Genomic DNA, 23,738 nt, shown 5'->3' on the forward strand with positions numbered 1-23,738 from the left:
TCCCCCACAAGCTGATGTACGACGCAGGAGGCTGCCCTGGCATTGACAGCCTCCCCCGGGGGCAGCCCCGTCCCATCATGGAGGGTGCTGGGAGCCTTGTATGTACTCGGTGCCCCTTCTGCCTGAAGGGGTGACCCCACAGATCATTTGCAGAATGAGCATGTAGCTCCCTGGCTCAACAGCTGCTAAGAATTTCATTATATCCAGTGCAGGGCCCTTCTGGGTAATTACACAGGTTCCCGCCCCTGGAGCTGGCCCTGGTGGGGCGCAGGCTGCCTCCAGGACCTCCCCCCCGACACTGGGGTTGGCACCAAAGTTACCCCCTGCGGAACCTTGACACTTCACCTTGTCTGGCCTTCTTCCCTCCTGTCCCACTTGTCCACCTGCTGCCAGTTTCTCCCAGGAACTTTCCCAATGCGTGGCTTTCATCGCACCCTCCTCCGGGTCTGCCTCAGAGGGATCCGAACTGAAACAGTCCACACGTGGCCGGAAAGCAGAGCTGAGCTGGCACGCCAGCAACACCCACCCTCCCTTCCACCCTCGGGAGTCAGTGGCTTCAGCGCATCTGATTTAAGATCAGGTGGTTAAAACTATGAATCACACGTGAATAGGTATGTTCATTTTTATTTTAGAATGAGCGAATATATTTTGAAAATATGGGTATATTCTCAGGCTCTGGGAGAGATGGGTATATGCCTTGCATCGTCAAACCTATAAATAACAAAGCTGTAAATAACAAGACACTGAACTCTGTCTCAGGAAGGAGCTTTGTACACGCTCGCAAAGCAGTGACTTCTTCCCAGGGTCTCATCTGCAGAGCTGCGGGGTCACATGAGACCCTAGGCATGTCCATGATGACAAAACAGGGCCCACCACTGGTCATTGGCTGCTACAAAGTCACCAGCCAGGTAGGGCCATCCTGAGATTGAGAGCCAGGTGTCCTGGCCGTAAGTGTTTCAAGGGTCATGGTCTGCTGATCTGGGCATGACGTCTGAGGATGAAAGCATTTTTATACGATGGTTTCCAAGTCTTAGCAGCAAGTGAGGAATGTTCTTTCAAATTATCTGAAAGAGGAGCAAAGAAGAAATGGATATGAGCCACTGCTTAGGCAGAACATGGGGTTACATTTCTGTGTCACCCCTTCCCTCTTCCCCACCAGATGCCAGAAAGATGCCAGTGTCTGCTAAGACTAAATTCTTAACTCACTGGAAAGTCTCTATGGGCAGCCTCTTATTTAGTTCCTAACAAATCCCTCCCATCGTTTCTATTTATACGGGAGGAAACTGAGGCTGGGGAGTTGAAGTCATTTGCTTCTGTCACGTGGTAGCAGAGCAAGAATGCAAAGCCAGGTCTGGCCGGCTCCCGAAAGCCATCCTACGCTGCCTCTCACAGCTATGTCCCCTCGCAGGCCCCCGCACTTCCACTTTTAAGGTGCACAGTCCTGAGGTGGGTCAGACCCGCTGCAAGGACTGTCCCTGTCATCAGCAGGTAATAGCCATGTGCTGGCATCAGTCCCCACTGGCTCTAGATTTTCCAGGAGGTCTCACACCTGAATATTCTGGAATCTGAAACCTGATGTTAGCTTTTCAAGGACATCCCGGAGGAATAGACCGCTTTAAGGGCTTTGGTTTACCATGTGTTGACATTGAGCTTTCACAGGGGAGGGTTGGGTATTTAGGTTTTACCTGCGAAGGCCCCTCCAGATGCTGCCATCCTACAGCCCTTTGCGTCCCCCTGCGTGCACCTCACCTTGGACACCTTCTGAGAGCAGAGCCCGTGCCTCACCTATAACATCCTCTGGTGTCATCTCCCCAGCCATCATTCTGCGCCCACCCCGGTGGCTTCCCTGTGGTTCCTCCAGGCCAAGATAATTCCCGCGTCAGGAGGACGCAGCTCTGAGTCCGGCTCCTTTGGCCTGGGTGCCCGTTCTCTAGGTCTTCCCATGGCGGCGCCTCCTCATCTTAGATCCTGGCTCAGGCGCCAGCCCCTGACCCCAGCCTTCCGTGACCTCCGTCTGACGCAGCTCCCTGCCCACGCGGTTACTGGGCACCACATTGCCCGCTGTTTCCTTGACAATACTTATTGCACTCTGTCACTTTCTGGCTGACTTACTTGTTGATTTGTTTAGTCTCCTGCTAAAGGATGGAGGAGACATAAAGCCCAGGAAGCAGGAACTCTGTCTGCTCTGTTCACTGCGTTACCCCCGGACCACTGCTGGCATACTGTAGGTACCGTGAAGGACCGGTGAGCATCTGAGTGCCTGTCACAGAGCTGGCACTTGATAGTATCATGTGACAGAGGGAGGGACATACTTCATGGGACTGTGGAGGACTCGCCTGTCTGTTCATGGATGCATTAGGTCAAAGGAATGGAAAGGTAAGTAATGACCTAGTCGAGTCTTTGGATTTAGGTCTAGAGGGTATAGAAATTTCTATTTCTGATAACACAGAAAGGGCTCAAATATTCACTTTGAATTTATAAAGGAGTTTAAAATTCTGCCTGCAGGTAAAGGGCCCACTCTAGCCCTCCCACAGTTCAACTTCGTGATTAAAGCTACCTAGGACACCTGGCTGCACAGAGTCACCCTCTGCCCTTTACCCAGAGCTCCTCCCACTCACCTGCTGTCATTGCTTTATTGGAAGTGCCTCTGTTGTCCTCTTCCATGTTCTGCCACGTTCTTGTAGGCGCCCTCTACCAAAAGAACAGGGCTCCGTCAGGGCAGGTATGTCGATTCCTGCCCAGAGGCTCACCAGCTACTGCTAAGTCCAAATACCTCAGCCCAGCCCTGTTTCCCCTTTTCCCACAGATGAGGGCACCCAGTCCCCATGTGCGGTCTCCTCGCCTCTCACCACACCTCACCCCCTCTGTGTCCTGGACCCACCCACAGTCCTGGCTTCACCTCCTGGCCTCTCTCCCTTGCTTGCTAGACACGCCTGCTGCAGTGATGGCTTAGTTGCTTCCAACCTCAGGATTCTCACACTTGCTGTTTCTAAAAAACCATGTGGGCTTATAGTTTGAATTTTCTGTTTGATATTAACTGTATGATGGCAGGGACTGGGTCTGCCATATTCACAGATATAGCCCTAACCTCCAGCACAGCATGAGAAATAGAATGAAGAATGAAGAAGTGCAGACTCTTGATAAATGCTTAATCATGATATGATAGAGAGGCAGAATGATTAAATGCATCATTGGATGAATACGTGGATGGATGAATGGATGGGTAGATAGATGGGTGGATGCAAGATTGGATACATTATTAAATGGAGGATGAATGGATACATGATTGAATTATTGGATGGATGGATCGGCGAATAATTGAATGGAATGATGGTGTCAGCCATTGTTCTAATTCTGTGAATGAAAGTGGGAGGCACATAAGCATCCCCAGCCCCAGATTCTGAGGTTTAGCTTGAGTCCATATGTGCTGTGAACTCCTTTTGAATCATACCTCCTCTGCCCACCATCAGGCAACAGGTCTTTTACTTTATTTACCAAGCCTAGTTTCTATTTTGTCTCCTATGAGACATCCCTGAGCTGCTGCCTCAGTCCCTGTCTTAGTCACCTGACTAGATGCTCCCTCCAGCCCTCCCAGCCTGCAGCCTGAAATGGTCCCTGCTCATGTCAGACGCCACCTGGAGGGCTGCCCAGGTTGGAGGAAAGGTTTTCTCAACAGAAGCATCTTGGCAACCCACCACCTCAGCCCCAAACTGTCATCTAGTGGCACGAAGCCAGCTATGGCTATTTCCCTTCTTAGTAGCTTCAAAGTATAGTTCTCATGACAGTACATGAACTTTTATTGTTCTTTTTCACCCAAGAAATGCTCAGTGTCCCTTTTAGGACTCTCTGCAAAGAAAGAATGTTTTCTTCTCTTACCTGGATATTCTTTCTTATCTTTGTGGTTTAGGAATGGCTCTTCTGGGGAAAAAAAAATGAGAGGATTAAATGCCTTTCAGGAAGTTTATAAGGCTCAAACTAAAGAATTGTTTGTGTTTTTCATTCTCATTCTGTCAAGAGCATTCAGCAGACTTTTCCAGAGGCTCCATGACTTTGATATCGCAGCCAATCCAATGCAGAGGCAGATGAGAGAATCTGGTTCTCTTCTCTCAATTCATATACAGAATTGTAAAAATGTAAAACCATACTGCTTTTCTCACTATTTTTTGTGTTGAAAAATAGCTATTTTTAAGAAAAATCTTTACTACATAATGAATTTATCAGTGTTATTTTAATGAATTAATACATACATATTTTTAATGTCTCAACTTTAGTTTCCAATATGGTAAATATCACAGTCACGCAAAGAAGAGCACTATGAGGTCCTCAATATATTTTGAGCATAAAAGGATCCTGAGACCAAAAAATTTGGGAACTACTATTTTCTCAGATGAACTGGAAGCATAATTTCAGCATATTGTTCAGCAAATGTCATCACAAAGTATGTTCACATGGGGAGTAAATGGCTTTTTTTTTTTTTGAGAGAGAGAGAGAGAGAGAGAAGGGAGGGGGAGAGAGAGAGAGAGAGTAATCTTGATGTGAGAGAGAAACATCAACTGGTTGCCCGAAATAGGGACCGAACCTGCAATCTAGGCATGTTCCCTGATGGGGAATCGAACCAGCAACCTTTTGCTTTGCTGGGCACTGCCCAACCAGCTGAGTCACATCAATCGGGGATCTTTTTTTTTTTTTTCAGTCCTTTCAAAAGAAATGCATAAGTGTCATTACCGCAAATGACAAAGTAACTTGAAAATGAATCTTCCCTCAACTGCTTCACTAGTTCTCTCTGAGTCTTAATTTTCTCACCCAGGAAATGGACAAAAAATTAGCATCTCTTCAGTTATTGTGAGGATTAAAATAAATTATTTCCTTTACAACATACATATGTACATATTAGAAGGAACCATATGAAATTGCCATTTTTGTGTGTAAAAAGCAGTCAACTCTTGGCAATTTGATATGTCTCCAATTACTTCTTCCTGCGGATCGTCCTTAACGCCCCCCTTCCCTCGGGCCCCACAGCAGAACATTTGGGGAAGAGCGGAAATCTGGCCAGAACACAGCGTTTCATGTGGCATTGCCTACATCAGTTAACTCCCTCCTCCCCTTTGGTGCACTGGCCTTGTCTGGCAGCTAGCTGCACGACTGAACAATCACATTTATGCACCTGAACTCATATTGTATTATATCTCAATTAAAAAAATCACCCCTATGCATAGCGGGACATTTTGTTTCCTTTTGTTTTATAGCCATCCTAAAAATCATCCAGGTATTTAGGACCAACACTGACATTCATTGTACCAGGTGACAGAGGCCAAGGGAGCAATAAACCAAATTGTAGGACTTTTTTCCAGGCCAGAGACTCTGCAACATTCCTGCTTCCCCCACTCCTTGGGGATGAGTTTCAGCCAGTAATGACAGCTCAAGGCTATGGACGTAAACTTCCTTTATTCTTCTCATGACACAGAAGGCTACGTCACTTGTCAGAGGTGAGCACGGGGCCCCACCTCCCACGTCTCGGCCACGGATGCTCAGCCTCTGAGCGGCCTGAACCCCCTCGGAACAGCGCACTGACCCCCAGCCGCTGCTCTCCAAAAAGTCAGATTCGCCACATGTGTCAGTGGTCACTTTCCTCCTGAGAAAGACATGAACTCCTCAAGAGTCGGGTTCCAGGCTGACGGACTGTGAAATCTAACTGGTCATCAGCCCCCTCTAGAAGTTAGCTCTCAGGGGAGACTGGCATCTCAGGGATAGGCATGAGATCTGCAACTGAGTCTCAAATAGTCCTGAAAAATAAATGTGGAGATTTATACAGAGAGAGGGTGAAGGTGAGGAGAGGGAAACAGAGTGATAAAACAAATGTGACAATATTTTAACAGTTGATGAATGGGGTAGAGGGTCCAAGGTACTAGAGGTACAGTTGTGAGTATGTGAAACACAGAGTTCATTCTTGTATTATTACTTATTTATGCGTTATTTTCCATATAAACAACTGTAAACCTACTTTAGCCCCACCCTGTATTCTTTTCACTTTTCTGTTTGTCTAAAATGACTTAAAGTATGTATTTAAAAAATATTTAAATAAAAGGCTTCTTCCTTGTTTGCCCAGCTCTGACTGCCTCACTCCTTAATGAGACCTTTGCTTCAAGGAGTCGTTGGAATTCAGGATGTTTCCAAAGACCCTAGAAGTACCAGCAGTTTTTGCTGAGTGTCAGCCCCCAGGCCTGGGGCCAAGACTAGAAATGTCATTTACATTCTCTCTGCAAGGCTCAGATCTTCCAGTGAGAGGAGAGGGGACACACACACGCACGCATGCACGCATGCACACACAGGCTTTGGAGCAGGTGGATAGGCTTGAAATTCCCACTCTGCTCCCTGTTAATTGTGTGCTCTGCCTGGGCAAGGTTTTGAACTTGTCCCCTTCTTTCTGTAAGAAAGAGAGATAGCAGTGTACATTCCTTGAGGACCTACTAGGTGACAGGCACTGCTCTAAGCACCTTACAAGTGCTCTCTTGTTGAAGACTTGCAATTACGCCATGAGGCAATTACTATCAAGACCATCTCCAGCTCCTTTTACAGATGAATAAACTGAGGCTAAGAAAGGTTAGGTTCCCTGCCCAAGGTCACCAGGGAAGAAAGCCATAGGATTTGAACCCATTTTGGTAGTTCTGAGCCCACACTCTTGACCGTGATGCTGCCTCCTGGTTATGCCGTCCTCTTTACAGGCTTGCGATAAAGCTTAAAGGCAGCACCCTTTGCGGCACCCGATTGACAGCAGGCATCACCTAACTGGTTTCTTTGCTTATTATCTTCATTCTCAAAGTGGGTCTCATATAACGAAGTGAGCAAGATGAGGAGACCAGAAAGGCAAAGAAGTTCCAGTCCTTTTCAGGTGTGACATTACAGTCCACAGGACTCCTGACTCACCCCGCAGCTCTCTTTTGATTAAGGCTGTTAAGTCCATACACTCCAGCACGTTCCTCCAGGCTGGCCTGCCCTCGGGGTTTTGTACCTGGCTGGACCGCATACCCCACCCACCTACGGTTTGATTTGCTGTCTGAAGATTCTGTTCTGTGCTTGGGAAGCAAGAGGCATGGCAGCTTAACTATTATGAGTCCATATTACAGAGAAGGAAAATGGAGTCTGGACAGGTTCTATCTGGGTACACGACAGTGAGGGGCCAAGCCGCCCCTAGCATCCAGGCTGTCAGGTTGAAGAACCCACTCGTAACCCCAAATAGCAAGTAGAATGCAGTAGAAATCGCAACGATGCCTAATTGGTTCAAATCCTTTCATGGGCAATTTTTTTTTTCAAAGCTCAGAATTCCAGGGATCAGGATTCTCAAGACAGCTCTAATGTCTCATAATTTTATTATTTGCGATGATAATGTTGCTAAAGGTGTAACTGGTTTAATGTGTATGTCTTTCTTGAAACACTTCAGAGAAATACATTCTCAAGTCAGAAAAAAATAAAAAAAGCTTTGGCAGACCATGCCCTCTGGTGTGTTCTTTTGGCCAATAGGATCACTGCAATTGACGAGACTGAGGGCGCTGTCTGTGAGCTCGGAGATGCAGACGTGAGGGCGTGGGCCCCCGAGTGTGTGGATCCGGAGTTCCAAACAGTTCGCCTTTGGTAAGCCACCTTACGTTTCCCTGGAGTTCCAGCTGCTTTGCTTGCCACACATTTCTTCCGAATTCACACCAAACCTCTTAACCTTATGTCTTGCATCAGGCACCCGTGGATTTTAGATACTGTCATCAGTCCTTGCTCTGTTGTCCTTGCCCTTCTTGGGGAAATTATGCAAACTCAAATGATGCTATTATGCCCCTCACCGGTCCATTTGCCTTTCTCCCCGAAGACAAAAACTAATTAAGTCACATAGAATGGTCCTAGCAGAGAGTAAGGGTTCTCAGGCAGTTCAAAACATAGATATAAAATATCAGATGTTTACTCAGCCCTTAACATGTACAATTTAAATGAATCCCCATGACAGCATAAAGTGGCCCCATTTTACAGAGGAGGAACCTGCAGCTCAGAGACTGAAGCACTTGACCCCAAGGTCAACCACTTAGGAGGCAGCAGAGCTGGGGTTGAAGGCCAGGGTCACGGACAGACGAAGGGACAGGGAGGAAGATCTGAAAGTAGGGCAGGGCAGTGGGAGGACAGGAGGAGCCCTGGGCAGGCTCTGGGGGCCAGTGGTTTTACCTGCGACACGCAGGGGTTACAGGAGAGGGAGGATGGGGCAGGGGCCAGGGACAGGGTTTGGACACCACACTCACCTGCTTGTTGGCGCTGCTTGACGCAGTGCCCGTGGTTGGGGATGCCCTTGGCCTTGTCCCCCGGTAGCACAATGTGGCACTCATAGCCTGTGGGACACAGGAGTGGCTCCACGCCGTCCGCTGTGGTGCTGCAGATCTCTACTGTGGGAAGGACACATGCCAGGGTCTCAGGGGCGCCCCTCCATGGAGACAGTGAATGTATGTTAGCCAGAGGGGCCACCTCTCATTTGTGTCCCCCACCCCCTTCCGGGCTGTGCCTTAGGTCTCACTCACAGTGTTGCGTGCACATGTACATATGCACACACGTGCACACACACAGAGCAGTCCAAAGCCACATGATCCCAAATATGTCCTCTCATGCATAGTGCTGGGCATGCATGTATGTTCACTCATGCACCCTGAGACATGTTTGTGCTTACAGTCACCTATGTACATGCATATTTATGCACAAAATGCCTAACATGCACACATGCTCACACGTCACACACATATTTTCACCACCCCACAACGCCTAACACACAAATATATACTACACACATACAGCCACCCACACACAGGTTCACATGACACAAATCCTGCACACACACATTCACACTTAGAGCTACACACTTTTACATCAACACAGATGCACAAATATTCAGACATACACGGCCACACAGTTTCTTGCACAGCTGCGACCCCTAATGGACTCAGTCTCACACACAGAAGTGTGCAGAATCACAAGCACAGCCACACATGTGCAAGGGCACACACTTGAACCCTTACAGTTTTCTAGGCCCCGGGCCTGCATGTGGTCCTTTTCAGAAACTGCTCTCCACCCCCTGCGGAGGCGGCCTCGTCATCAAGAATCAGCAAACCCCTTATTATGATTTTAGGATCTGTCAACCCCCACCCCCGGCCCCCTCCCTCTCAATTCTCTACCAGGAAGGAGGCCCCATTCCCAGGGAGAGTCAGGCCCTGTGCTGTTCTGGCTGTGCTGAGAGCCTGGCCAAGCCCCTCCATCGCCCTTCTGTGTTGGGGTGGGGGAGGACCCAAGAGTCGGAGTATTTGGGGACAGTCAGCCAGCTGAAGCAGGAGCAGCCCCTGTTATCAGTATTCTGGTGGCAGCCTGAGAAGGAGGGATCCCAGCTCTGACATTGGGTCTGGGCTTCATCCTGCAGGTACCTTGTGACACCTCCTTAGGGCCATCCAGGAGCCAGCCGTTGCCACCGAGCCACAGAGGTTTCGGCTCTACCAGCCAATCTACAACTATCAAAATAATACATGGTTAAATTGAGGCCCTCGTCAGGGGGCTAAGAAGTGCGCCAGCCTCTACGGGTGGGAGAGCCTACATTTCATGACAAAACACAGAGTTTCCCCGGGGGAGAACCACCTCGTTCCCCAGCAGACATTTGCCCTGTCTTTTAGTAGTAGACCTTTGAGTTCTGGCCAAGCTGGAGACTACATTTCCCAGCTTCACTTGCAACTAGGTGTGGCCATGTGACTGAGTTCTGGTCAATGGAATGTGAGCAGAAGTGATGATATAACTTCTGGTCTTGCTCTTGCATTGATGCTGGTTTTCTCCTCTCCCAGGTGCTTCCTCTCTCCCTCTTCCAGGCTGGGAACCACTTTGACCATGTGGAGCAAAGAGATGGAGGGAACTTGGGTCCCTGCATAACTGTACATCAGAGCCACCTGGCTGCCATGGACTGTCTATCTATCTCTGGCTTATTAACTGAAGCAGAAGTAAATGCCTAATAGCTTGGACCTCTGGGTTTATGGGTCTTTTTGTTACAGGAGCACAGCCTGTTCTATAACCAATACATTTTTAACCAGAAAAGTAACCCACTCAGTAGACTGGAAGGTTTTCAAAAACCCAAAGCAGGCGTTAAAAGCCCAAGTGCCTCCAGGGAACAAATAAGTAACATAAAGGAGAACAGGCCAGGTAGGACAAACAGGTATGGCAAACTGGAGAGCGTTTCTTCCTCAGTGGAGCTGCTGGTCAGCTCTGGCCAGCCATTCCCAGGGTTCCCAGAGCTGATTTTTGTTTTAAACTATAAAGCTATATTTTAACAAATATAAGTCTTTTGGTTTTTACATGTTGGCAATGAATTTAAAAATTTTAAGCACTTTGGAAATCAAATAAAGCTGGTCTGGAATTACAGTTTTTGGGACCTCTGCTTTAGTCTGATTCAGAAACTGACAAAAATAGAGAGGTTCATGTGCTGTCTAGCACCTTCAAAAGTACAAGATGGGCATTGGTAAAAATGCTGGTTAGGTTTTTCTTTAAAAGAACATGAGATGATTGCTCACAGCATGGAAATTGAAACAACAGAGGAACAAACCAACAATTTACAATTTCCAAACTAGAGGGATGGTATGTCGAGGTTCTGCAGCCAGTATTTTCAATCTTCTGGTTTTTCCCTCCTTCTTACCACATGATAAAAAATATTTTCAGTGCTACCTTTTACCAAATAAGAAATATATTAGTGCTATTTGTATTCTTCTTTGCATTGATCACAGGCTTCTGAGCAGCAGGGAAATGCATGCATTTTGCTATACTTTCTGGAATCCTGAAACTTGGTTAAGGCCTCCTATCAATTTGCAGACTCCTAAAGGCCTGGAAGCCCATGATCTCGCCTCTCTGTTCCTTCACTAGAGCTTCCTGGGATCACCTGCTAAATAAACCCCCTGCACCCCAGTCCTTATGCTAAGATTTGCTTTTGATAAGTCTCTCCACCTGCTGGGAATGCAACAACATGTGTAAGTAAGCCCCTTAGAATAGGGGCTGGTGCTTTTCAAATCACCTGGTTCTCAACTTGAAGCAATTTTGTCCTCCATGGAACATTTCGCAAAGGCTAGAGGTATTTTTGGTTGCCACAATGCGGGGTGCGGGAACTACTGGCATCACGTGGGTAGAGGCTAGGAATGCTGCACAACATCCTGCAATGCCCAGGGCAGCGCCCCTCACAACCTCAGTTAGCACTATCGAACCCCAAATGCCAAGAGTGCCAAGGGTGGGAAACCTTGTGTTAAATATTATTACAATGGTTATTCCGACTATCTAATGGCTCTTCCTGCTGGCCAGTGAAATCTAGTCGTTTTATTATTTTTATGAATCACTGATTCACTGAATAACTTTTAGGGGTCTAGAGATATTTTAGGTGGTGGGGATGCAGAAGTGAATGCAATAGACCAAATTCTCCTTATGGGGCTGACCGTCAAGTGAGGGAACAGTCAACAAACAAACAAATAAAACACAATAATGCAGACTGGGCTACAAAGAAAACTTAAGTGGGGCAAGAGGGTAAGGAATGCCTGGAGGGGGGATTGCCATTTAGAAAGGGAACTCTTCCCTGAGAAAGTGATCACCTCTCGACACAGACCAGAGGGAGGTGAGGAAGTGAGCTCTGTGGGTGACTGGCGGAAGGACGTTTCAGGCAGTGAGGGACCCCGCACGCGGGCCCCGGTGCTGGAGCTCGGGCCCCACACCTCTGCACTCAGGGCAGTGGACACTGCACAGAAGACTGGATTGAAATTCTAGCTCTGGCTGTTGTGTATCCTCCAGCAAGTGACTCAGCTTCTCTGAGCTTCAATGTCAAACCGTAAAATAGTAGGGCTGATGACAGTCTCTTCATCCCCTGGGACTGTCTGAGCATAAAACAAGATGACGCGTGGAAAGGAATGTCATGGACAGTTGTACAGCTTGTGCACAGCTCAAAAGCCTCCGGCCCGGGTGGTGAGGGAAGCTAGAATCCCTGTGCCCTATGGCAGTCCAAAGGAAGGGGCACTTTTTTCACTGGCACACCTGGAGGGAAGCACTGTTATGTGCTTCTTCCACCAGGAGGGGGCAAAATGCTGCCTTTCTTATACAGGGCCTTGCGGGAGCCTCAGGGAGCACCAGTCCAGTTTCTGAACAAGAGGCAGTACTCAGACGCACCGTAGGCTATAATTACGAACATCATTAAGGGTGCTGAGTCCCATGTCGTCGCTGTGACCTCACTCCAAAGAAAAAACAAAGTGTGGTCGCTCTTGCTTTGGCCTTGGGAGGAGGGGTTGGGGCCGCCTTCGCAGAGCCACCTTTGGTGACCGAGGTCCGTGGAAACCGCAGGTATGTCCACACAGGCTGTCACTGGCTAAGGCTCAGCCCAAGCAGAACTGGAAGTCGGGGAAGCTTTACTGCCCCCATTCTAACGACTTAGGGACACTTTTTCTCCCCACAGAGGGAGGTACCCGTCCACACCTACCCTGACCCCCACAGAGTGCTCCCCAAGGGCTCCTTTCCATCTTGTCCTCAACCTGCTCTCCAGAGGGATCGGAAACTTTTTCCTGTCAAAGATGAAGCCCTGAGAACTCTTTCTCCCAAAGGGATTCGCATTAAGATTATACATGTTATTGATTATCTGCCCCTAGCCCTGAAGGGGCCCCAAGCACTTCCAAGTGCTCACACTCGCCATGAGCTGCACATTCTCATTTCAGTTGTTTTACAGGTCGGGACACCTACGGAGTGGACCAGGAGTCTGCACGCCCCTGCCTCTCTGGGCACACCCCATCCAGACTGCGAAGGTCCCAGGTTTCCATTTCAAATGCCCCCAAGGCTGGGCGTCAGGAGTGAAGGGGGCCCGCTGGGGCCCGAGAGAACCCGAGAGGCCCGCTGCCACAGAGGGGCACGGGAGGCTCCAGCAGAAGGCGGCCCAGGGAATGCTATCCAGTATTTTAAGAAAAGCCAGAGATCGATTCTTATGAGACCTCTCCCTCATCTTCACAGAAGGGGTCATTTTCGCTGCAACATGCATTTCCTGGACTGAGCTCTCTGAGGGCACCGGTCCTCAGTACATCCAGCTGGACACTTGCTCAATGAGCCACAACGTTCCCATTTCATAGGTGGACCCGTCCAGGTGGCCTAAGGTTAATTAAGCCCATCTGTGTTCCTCCCGGCCGGGCCTCCGGGCAGGGCAGGCTAGTTCACCACGGTCCCGGCAGGGCCCCATTTCCCCGGCCCCAGCAGCGCCTACCTGGCGGGGGCGGCACCACCTCCAGGCAGGTGTAGGTGCAGCCGTTGTAGCAGCAGCGTTGGCCGAAATAACAGTCCAAGTCGGCCCGGCAGCGCACCACCTGACAGGCTCCAGGCGGCTGCGAGCGCGGGGGCGGCGGGCAACTGTCCTCCTCGGGCTCCTCGGGCTCCTCGGGCCCATTCTCCTCCTGGGCCTGCGGGGAGAAGGCAGCGTCAATGGCGCCCCCCGACTCCCCCGGCGACCACAGCCGTCGGGCCCGCGCTAGAATGCCAGCGCTGATTGGAGCTGTGCCCGGCAGGCAAGTCGTTGGGCCTCGGAGCCGCGGAGCCTCGGAGCCTCGGAGCCTTGCAAAAATGCAGTAGAAGCAGCCTGGGTGGGTTGCTCTGAGCATTACCAGAAGTTGTTTCTCTTTGCAATGGCCCCAACTGAAGTGACTGCAAGCCCATCAGCAGCAAAAAGAATAAACGAAATGTGAACAGTTTGTATGTTACGTATCTATCCCAATATGTGTATATGTGATATACACACATATATATCATATATATTTTATACATATATAAAACAGGATGTTTATGTGTGTCTGTATGTATATATAAAACGTGCATATGTACATACAGATATATTTCTCTATATACATGTAAATCTTATAATCCATATGGAGCTTTGAGAATTTACAAATCATACATAGAATGGATAAATTCACACAACTTGGATAAGTCTCACAAACGTAATATTGAGCCAAGAAAAAAAAAACTAGCTACAAGAGAACACACAGTCTCTTTATATTTTTAGTTCAAAAAGAGGCAAAACTGCTGTCTGGTGAGAGAAGCGGGGATCAGGGCCACTTTGTGGTGGTGACCGGGTGGGGCCCGGGGTCTCTGGAGGCTGGCCTTCTTCTGCTTCTTGCTGGTTCACTTTGAGCAGATTCATGGAGCTTGACACGCGATTTTTTCTGCTTCTGGTATTTAGTTTCAAAAAAACTTAGTAAGACACAGTACTTAATGTATAGGACGTAAGGCCATGGGACCAATACAATAAGCATGTTTGAAGGGAGATTGGGAGAGTTTGTCATGCCAGGCAACTCACTCTGGGTCCCTCTGACACCAGACCCCACCCGTGCCTGGAACATTGCCCTGTTTCTGGATTTGAAAGTAGAGTGTGCAGAGGGCAGGCTGCACATGGGCGCATGCACACACACACACACACACACACACACCCCTAGTTATAGAACAGGCTCACTGGGAAGAAGCAGCCGGCTTGCCCTGCCTCCTGGCTCATGCCCAAACTGCTCCTGCTACCTAAATTCCTATATACAACCCTCCCCCCCGCCCCATATTTCAAGTAAATAATGCACGTCTGCAGACGGGAGTAATGTACAGCCATCAAAACTTGCCCTGAATCTGCTTATGAAAGATCGCCAAGATACTGAGGTTTATGAAGAAATTACGGTAAAGAACAGTTTGTTTGCCATGTACCTATGTTTTTAAATGTGCATATGTACATATGTAATATGCATACATTTGTATGGGCCTAGAATATTTTTTGGAAAGCAATACATGAATACATGAGAAACTGTACAAGAATACACAATCCTTGCCTTTGGAGGCAAGAATTAGGTTGTGGGGGGAAAAAATTAAGTTGTTAAGCCAAGAAAGGTTTCTCCTCAGTGTTCACTATTTTGTTTTATTTATATATATATAAATATATAAATATATAAAATATGTACACACATATATACACATATATGTATATATACACTATATATATTTTTGCCATGCATACTTTTTTTCAATTTCAAGACAATTAAAAATTTTTAAAAACTGTAGAAGTACTTACGAAGAATTTTTAATGACAGGAAAAACACATGATATCCTAGTAAAAAAGAAAAGAAAAGGCAAGATACAAAATGGCATATGCCATCTATTCTTAACCAAAAACAGGGAAATTCGAGGATGCCTCAACATCCTTCCCTAGCAGTATCGCGATGGCTGCAAACTCCATGCGCTGCGCCCAAAGCCCTGTAGAGGGCGTCAGGCACCAAGAATAGGTCCCCAGCTGGCGCATCTCGGAACTGGTGCCATCCCAAGGACTAGCGATTTTAAAACTTCCTCCCAGGGGTCTTCCTGACCTCCCTACCCGCCTTCCCCATCCTCCCCCAAGGGATGAGACAGAGAGCAAGAGGGGAAGAAAGCAATAAGCAAGTTGGGTGAGAACAGGTCTCCCGTCCCCTGCCCCGGCTTCACGCACAAAATTCATTTTTTCTCCCTTACATAGGTCGTTAAATCTGTGAAAAGTACAAATGAACACAAATCCAACATTTCCAGATAAGGAAAGGAAAGTTTCAGAAGATCCGGCGTTCTTCCCAAAGCAAAGGGCAGATGGGAACATGGAACTTTAAGCGCCTGGTTGAGCCTTTTCCCTACCCCCTGCTCAGCCCGGTCCCCCTAATTCCAAGTGCCACCGTGAATAATTTCCAAGCTGCAAGCAGAGGACATAACCCTATGTCATTAGCTCTTGTTCATTTTTTTCAGAATTAACGACATTGGACTCATGTTGGGGCCCTGCCACTTTAATCCTAGTCGAATGTGACAGCTGCCCAGGCCTACTTCGGGGGTGACGGGGATGCCGGGCGTGGTCTGGAGGGGACGGCTCGCTCTTCCACCTGGCCTGCTTTTACATCGAGCTTCGTTTATGAAATTTAATGAAAACCGGAGGTCAGAAGTGAAATACTTTTCACCCCCATCTGAAGTCTCCCAGCGCAGTGACTCCCTAGCGGCACCCCAACAGGGGGTGTGTCAAGAGATCAATTTTAGATGCACCACTGCTCTCCCAGGAGAGGAAAGTTCAGCGTTTCTCAGAATTTGGAGAGAACAAAAGCAATGAGTGCCTTAGAAGTCAAATCTCCCTGAGTTATTTAGCTGGTGCCTTGGCAACAGCAGATGGTGGTGGGTGATAAAGAACTGATTTCCCTAAGGGGCCCAGATGAAAGGATTAAATGTTTTGAAAAATAGTTTATGTCCTGCAAGGTGATATTCAAAGAAGGTCCTAAACAAGGGATGTTTCCTGGAGTTCTGAGAAAAAATGGACTTTTTTTTTTTAAAGATTGTATGTATGAACGCATGTATTTATTTTTAGAGAGGGGAGAAGGGAGGGAGAAAGAGAGGGAGAGAAACATCAATGCACACGAGAAATATCGATAGGCTGCCTCTTGGACATGCTGCACTGGAGAATAAACCCAAAACCCAGGCTTGTGCCCTGACCAGGAATCAAACCAGGGACCTTTTATTTTGCGAACGACACCCAACCACCTGAGCTACATTTGTCATGATGAAAGAATGGGCTTTTGTCAAAGAAATAAATAGATCACCCTCTAATGTCTTCCCAGACCATGGGGAAGGATGGCTGTTGAAGGGTTAAAGGACAACGTCCTTGGCCTAAAGATCAAATCCAAGGTGCCCCCCCAACCCGGTCCCTCCATGTCTGTCCTCCCTCCCACAACGCTGCCCCTTGCTCGTTCCTGTCCAGGGTTCCGGCCTTGCTGAGGTCCCTGGGGCACGGTGAGACTAGTCCCACAGCTGGGCCTCTGTATGGGCCATGCCCCTCAGCCAAGATACCCACGTGGTTCTGGCCTCTAACTAGCTCCAAGCCCCTGATTATCGTGGGAGCATTATGTTCCACGGACTCATCAGTTTCTTGTTTTTCTCCCCCTACAACATGCTGTCCTTAGGAACTTGCTTTTGTTCCCACGTGTCCTGAGCACCTACACTCTCTGCAGCCCCAGCCAGCCCAGCCCTCCATTGCCTCTCAGTTGAAAATAAAATCACAGCAGGTCAAATCCCTCTAAGAATGAGGCAGCTCACCCCAGACTGACAACATCCTTCATGAAAAACCCAGAGCAACCCATGAATTTCATCTGCTATTTCCATTCCTACCAAGGGATTGTACAGCAGGCCTATGTCCAGCAGCTGCTGGACATACATTTATAGTGCACCTCAGACCAGAGCTGCCCAGTGCTGCATGCCTTACTTGGATAAAATTGACTCTCCTAAGGTTATCGGCCTGGTGGCTATTTTCTGCTTCTCGGGGAGATAGTCTTGGAGACTCTGTAGATTTGCAAAGCCATCCTGCTGCTATTAGGTGAGCAGGTTAGCAAAGTGTCAGTTCTGGCTCCTTCAGTATGCTAATCCAAGTCTGAGTTCACTGAAGCAAAGAGGCTGAATGTTTAATCCAAGGAGGCTGGACAAATAAATAATGGCACGTCTGTACTTTGGAACACCATAGAAGCCTTTGAAAAGGGGACACATATCTACCACATTAACATATTCACCATATATTGTTCAATGAAAAACGTAAGGTATAAAACAGTAAGAATAAATCAGACACAATTCCATGTGCTATATGACTCCATTTATATGAAATGTTCTGACTAGACAAACCTAGAGAGACAGAAAGCAGCTTGGTGGCTTCCAGGGACAGTGGGGGCGGGTGGCGGTGGGGGGGGGAATGGGGAGCGATTGCTTAATGGGTCTAGGGTTTCCTTTTGGGATGAGAGAAATGTCTTGGAACTAATTAGTGGTGGTGGTTGCACAATATTGTGAAAGTACTAAATGCCACTGAATTGTTCACTCTAACATGGTTATATGAATTTTACCCTAATAAAAAAAAAACTTTAAACAACACAAATAAAATCTCCTTAAGAAAAAAAATGTGTGTGGAGTATAACTGTTTCATAAAAATATCTAGGCAGGCATACCCCAAAATGTCAACCTAGCTTATGTCTTTGAGGAAGAATTTAAATCACTTTTACTTATTTATGACAGTCTGTCTGAATTTCTTTTACAGTAAACATCATTTTTATAATCAGGAAAACAATTGAAACTGTTTCCATTTAAGGAGAAAGAATCCAGTCTCCAGACCTGTCTCCATTTACCCAAGTCTTTCCCTCAGCCCTCCCCACCACATTCATTCTGTGTCTGCATCGCAAAGCTTTCCCCTTCTTTGGAATGTTCCAGCAACTTAAAAATCAGACCAATAAAAGTGTACCCCAGGATTTGTTTGCTTGGTGCAGGAAGAAAGCCAATTTTCCTCTAAGCAGTAATCGCTCCTCCTTTGGAATGTGGACGTCAAAGATCTAAAAATATGTCTCTCCTTAGAACAGAGGACATAGAGTTCAGTGTGCATTGACGAATGCCATTTCCTGACGCCCTGGGACCTTAGCACTGGGCTCCGAGGGCAGAATTTGGTGCATGGCTAATGGGACTTCCTCAGAGAGGTACTGGAAAAGAGGGATGTCACACTGGGGACAGCCCCATGTCAGCGCAAGCTGAGCAAGGCCGCAGACTCCACCAATTCTTCGACTGGTGTCCCCTGTGCACTGCGGTGCACCTGGGAGTCTTTTAGAACTGTCAATCCCTTCTATCCTTTTCTGGAAAGTTTTAACATGATTTATTCATTCATTTAATGGTAAAGGCATAGTTCCCAGGCCGACTACATGCCAGGCTCTGGTCTGGGTACAAGGAGAGCTGAGCTGAACCAGATGATGTTGTCCTTGCCTTCATGTGCCTTGGCTCCTTGACAAGTGACAAACACCGAACAAAACATCACACAGATAAAGCAAACTAATTGCTTTTTTTAAATAAAGTCATCTGCAAAAGTAGTTCATGAGAAACTAAATCAAACCACAGTAAAGAAATAAATCGTGCAGATAATAATAATGGAGCTAAATGCTATGAAGGGGAAGGGAAGATGTTATGAAAACATTTAAGTGAACTCTAAACAGGGACCAGTGCTGAAAGGACCCAGGTGAGGATGTTGGAACTCAGGAAATGAGGAGAGTGGAGGGGAGGTGTGTACAGCCCCAGGCCATCCGCCTCTCCCACTTTTGCAACTTAGCAGAAAACAGAAGAGATGCATTAGAAGGCTCTTGAGCCCACAGAAATAACAAGGGAGACGGAGGAACGCCAGCTTTGCATGGTTGCCGGCTCCTGCAGGCTTTTGTGCTCATCACTGAAAGGCACAGCTCTGGGTGGGCTAGTGCAGAGGGGTGCCCGTGAGCAGGCGGTTCCCTGTGATCCTGGCTGCTGCAGCGCATCGCTGCCCCCTCTGCTGGGCAGGCACTCCGGGCAGTGTGCAAACTGCACAGCCACTTCCCACAGCCCTGGATGGGAGCTTGAGGGGCAAAACAGACCCATGGCCGTAGCAACAAGCTGGGATTATTGGGCCACGCGGTCCCCAGGCTGACATGGCGATGGCAATGGGCCCCCCTGGTAGATGTGTTGAGAAGATCCTGAGAGTTGACGCGTGGCCAACTCTTGGCCTGATGCACAGGAAATGCTCAGGAAAGAATTGTTCTTGTGAGTTTCATTCAATGCCAGGAAAGAGAAGACCCAAACACCAGCTCCCCGGAACTGACCCTGAGCTCTCAGAAAAGGTCACTGGGCTACTGATAAACATTCCAGTTCTGTCTTATCTAGCCTCATAAATAATTGGTTCTGCTTTTTGTTTTGTTTTAAATTATGCAGATGTGGAGAGGGTGGCCCTTTGCCAGGCACGGAGCTAAGGGCTCTCCATGGTCTTCTCATTGGGCTGCAAAGCAGTCACTCCCGTGCTGCGAACGAGGAAGCTGAGGCTCAGAGAGGGGAGCCTTTTCCTTACAAGCCTCCCATAGGGGTCGTGTGGGAATAGAAGGCAGTGTCGTCCTCTCTGGCACCGTCTCTGAGTCACCAGGCTGGAACGTACACACTGTTCAGGAAGTTCCTCAGGGCCTGTTGCCCACTCCGCCGAGGGACAGGGCTTTGAGAAGGTGAGAGCCGGTGGCTGATGCAGGGGGCAGACGGCCAAGGGCTGGTCAGCGTTAACAGCCAGCTCTCAGGTACAGCCTTTGCCAGTGTCCATGGGCTGAAAACTCCCCCCGTGGCTGGTTTCCAGCTACCAACAGGAAGGTGCCGAATAAGAAGATGCAATAGCTCCTCAATAGCTACTATTTCCACCATACAGATATCATCAACATAAATAATCTCAAGAGAATAGTGAAATAAATAGAAAGTGATACAGTTCTAATGAATACTTCATTTTTAAAATTTAAATCACACAATTATACGTTTATAGGATTTAATTTTAGTGAGGGCTCTGTTTAACTCTCCGAGTGGGTCCAGTCTGGCTTCAGTATGTTACTGGACCCCGGGCCTCAGCCCACCCTGACCTGCTCCATAACACTCAAGGGTCCAGGGGCAAGGCTGAAGGTCTGACTCAGCTTGGGTGGGGCTGTGCAGGCCACGGGAGAAAGCCTTGTCTCTGAGTGTGCAGGGCCTGCTTCCTAGGACTCTTAGATTCCCTGTTGAACATTTGCAGGGAAGTTAGAATGAGAACTGGAAGGGCCCTGGCAGCCATCTGGTCCTCTGCCTTCATTTCCCAGGCAACAGCCTGAGGCCCAGAGAAGGGCAGTGAGCAGCCCAAGGCCGCAGAGCTCATCGCGATGCTGCTGAGATGAATTCCGGGGCCCGGGCACCCTGCCCAGCCTCCTTATCCTCTGGGCCACAAGTCAACAGCCTGTCTTTCCCCAGGGACTTTCTCTGAGGCAGGTTCTCGGCACAAATCTCTCCTGCGTCTCAGCACTGGGGAGGGCGTGCTGATGCTGCCGGAGAGAGCTCCAGCCCAGCAAGGGGCAGACAGGAAGTGCCTGCATTTGACAGATGCTGGCTGGAAGCAATGAAGTTTCTGAAGCCCTTCCAGGCCTGTGTTTTTAAAGAGGCTCCCCCCATCCCCGTGCACATCGTCCTCAGGCCCCACTCCCAGCCTCACCATTCCTCCCAGTGAGATGTCACAGTGTCTGCTCCCATGACACTCCAGGACAAGGCAGAGATAAGACCAGAAAATGTATTGGAAATCTCTTTGTGGTCCCCAGTGCTAAATACCTGGGAGGATGAAATCATCCCATTGGGCCAGCAAAGAGCATGGGGCAGTCAAACCTGGGAAAGGCCTCTCTCTCTCCTTGCACACACAAGCCCTCTCCTTTAGTGAGGACTGCCCCCTCAGGAGCTCTGAGAGGCACTGTGTCTGCCTCCACCCTTTAACCCACATTGAGTCTCTTCCAGGAATGTCATTCTGTCCAGGGTCTCTCCTCCTCCAGGAAGCCTTCTGTGACTATGCCATCTCCAGTGAGCTCTCCCTCCTCTAAACACGTACCATTATTTCACTCACTACTACTCTTTTCCACTTCCAGTGACCTCCTGCCTGACCTATAGAATGTGAGTCCTGAAGGATGAGATTAGCCTCAGTACAGTTTGATGCCTGTGTTCTCTACTGTGGTGAACACTCTACCATGCCTGTGTTCATTAAATAGCCCCTCTCCCATGTCTCTACCTGGCAAACTCCTATTCATCCTTCAAAACCCCAGGCTAAATGCCTCCCACCCCGGGGAACTCTCCCTCACTCTCCTGGAGCAGAGCCACACAGGGTCTTCTGTGCTCCCATTGCATTTGCCCATAACTTCCCCCCATTGCACTGGGCCCCAGCTTAATGACAGGTACCAGCAAGGCACCAGGAACACTGCGCTAAATGAGACAGAATCAGGCTGTACTCTGAGGAACCTATATTCCACCTGGGGAGGCAAGCATCCACTGACTTCACAATTATTTAATTAAATGTCACCCAGATGCACTGATCATTTGCCATGTGCTGAGAACTTCATGCATATTGAGTCGTGTCATGCTCCCATGTACACTGAGAGTGCTGGTGTTACCTTCTCGACCCTTTGACACCTCTGTGCTCCTGGGGCGGGGGGATGGACCTCCGCACTCCTGCCCTCTCCTCCAGTCCCCTTCCTGCTTTATTTCTCCCCTTAGCACTTGTCACCAAACATGCTAAGTCTTCCTTTTATTTCTCACTCATTCTCTGTCTCTCCTACTATAACATGTATTCCTGAAGTCAGGGATCTGATGTCTGTATCCCCACAGTCTAGACAGTGCCTGGTAAACAGTGGTGATCAAACACACTTGTTGAAAGAAATGTATCATTCTGTTGTTTTCAAAGGAGCGGATGAGATCACTGGTGCTCAGAGAGGCCAAACGACTTGCCTGATGTCACATCATGGGTGTGCAGAAGAGCCAGAACTCAAACCCAGACCCCTGGCTCCAGACACTGGTCCTGACATATGCCATCCCTTTGTGCTGCCCTCACCTATCACCTGGCTACCTCTCCCATGGGACTATGTCGCCCTCGAAGGGGGAGCTGGTGTCTCCTCCATCTTGTGCCCACTGGACCCACCACAGCGCCTGGCCCAGAACAGTGTCCAGTAAATGTTTACTCAATGACCAACTGCACGAATGCATACTTACATTTCATAAACCTTTAGTTATTGATTGTTGGGACACAGCACTCAGTTTTGAGTCTTAGGACTCAGGTGCTGTTTTGTCAGGAGAAAGCATACTTTAGTAGGCAAAAGCACATCCCAGTCCCCCTGCACATTTTTGGTGTTCTCTTTGCTTCTTTGCTTGCAGACGAGGAGCCTTTTGAAGATATGAGTTCCATATGCCTACCACTTGACTTTGACACTTGCAGATAAAGAAGGACACCTGCCCTGCCCGCCCGAGTTTGGGGGACGCTTATAGAACATACAGTGTCCAGGGTCGGCTCCTCTCTTCCCAGCCTCCCCGCCTCCGCACTCAGGGCACTTACGTGGGATTTCTTAGGCAGGCTCGCATACCATGACCGTTTCCAGATGTTCTTGGCAGAGGTGGCTTCCAGAAGAAGCAGAGAGCACAGAATCCAGATGACCTTCCTTCTGCCGCTGCCCATCCTGCAGCTGGTAGAAGAGGTTTCCTCCCAGATGTTCAGAAGAGAAGGGCCCTCCCCGCAGGTGGGTCCTGTGCATGGGGAGCAGAAATGTGCATAGTCTGCCAGCCTGTCTTAGCTCCATTTAACAGAGTCCCTCCGATCGTGTGTCCACGCCCAGCACATGCCCCCACCCCCAACCCCACCCCCGATGGTGGCCAGCCCCCCTGGTTATTTTTAGTTTGCCCTATAACATCTGGCCCCAGAGAGTCCAACCAGGCAGTGGTCAGCTGGCCGGGGGCAGGCGGGGGATGGGGGGGTGGCAGGGATGGTGGCGCCTCCTCCTGCTGCACCACCATCCCGGGCCCCCGCCCCCCAGCCGGCCTGCCACCGGCTTGCTTGGAGACGTGGCTGGGAGTGGCCTGGTCACACTGGGATAAGGAGCACTTCCTTGCTGGCTGGGGCGGTCTCTTCCAGAGGAGGTATGCTGGCTTCACAGCTGGGACGGCTGGGGCGGGTGGGGGTGGGCACGCAGGGGAACCAGCCCAGTAGGATGGGTGGGGACTCCAGCTGCTGCCTCATCCAAATCCGAGCTGGGCTGACAAACTCTGTCTGCCCACAAAGGCTTCTCTGGACGACACCGCTGAATGGGGGCTGGCTGAGCAGTGGCTGCGGGGTGGTCACTCGCCCCCTCCAG

At 48.9% G+C, this 23,738-nt stretch overlaps 1 protein-coding gene across 6 annotated transcripts; it reads right to left on the minus strand.

Moving 5' to 3' along the window:
- Positions 1-562: 562 nt before the first annotated feature.
- On the minus strand, positions 563-23,200 carry WFDC1 (WAP four-disulfide core domain 1). 6 transcript variants are annotated; one of them, XM_054579116.1, is made up of 7 exons: positions 22,946-23,200; positions 13,271-13,463; positions 9,441-9,524; positions 8,277-8,417; positions 3,877-3,915; positions 2,619-2,691; positions 563-1,064 (listed from the first exon to the last, which is right to left on the minus strand). In XM_054579116.1, the coding sequence occupies exons 1-6, from the start codon at positions 23,063-23,065 to the stop codon at positions 2,633-2,635; spliced, it is 636 nt and encodes a 211-aa protein (XP_054435091.1). In that variant the 5' UTR covers positions 23,066-23,200; the 3' UTR covers positions 563-1,064; positions 2,619-2,632. The 6 variants fall into 6 exon arrangements, 4 of the variants coding, with proteins under 4 accessions (XP_054435091.1, XP_054435090.1, XP_054435093.1 ...); XM_054579115.1 differs by having other exon boundaries at positions 565-1,064; positions 3,877-3,918; XR_008529606.1 differs by lacking the exon at positions 563-1,064 and adding an exon at positions 5,573-5,783 and having other exon boundaries at positions 2,673-2,691; positions 3,877-3,918.
- Positions 23,201-23,738: the final 538 nt, after the last annotated feature.

This window comes from Pteronotus mesoamericanus, unplaced genomic scaffold (assembly GCF_021234165.1).
Source record: "Pteronotus mesoamericanus isolate MK-2021 breed Mesoamerican mustached bat unplaced genomic scaffold, CSHL_Meso_final contig_52, whole genome shotgun sequence".
Lineage (NCBI taxonomy): Eukaryota > Metazoa > Chordata > Mammalia > Chiroptera > Mormoopidae > Pteronotus > Pteronotus mesoamericanus.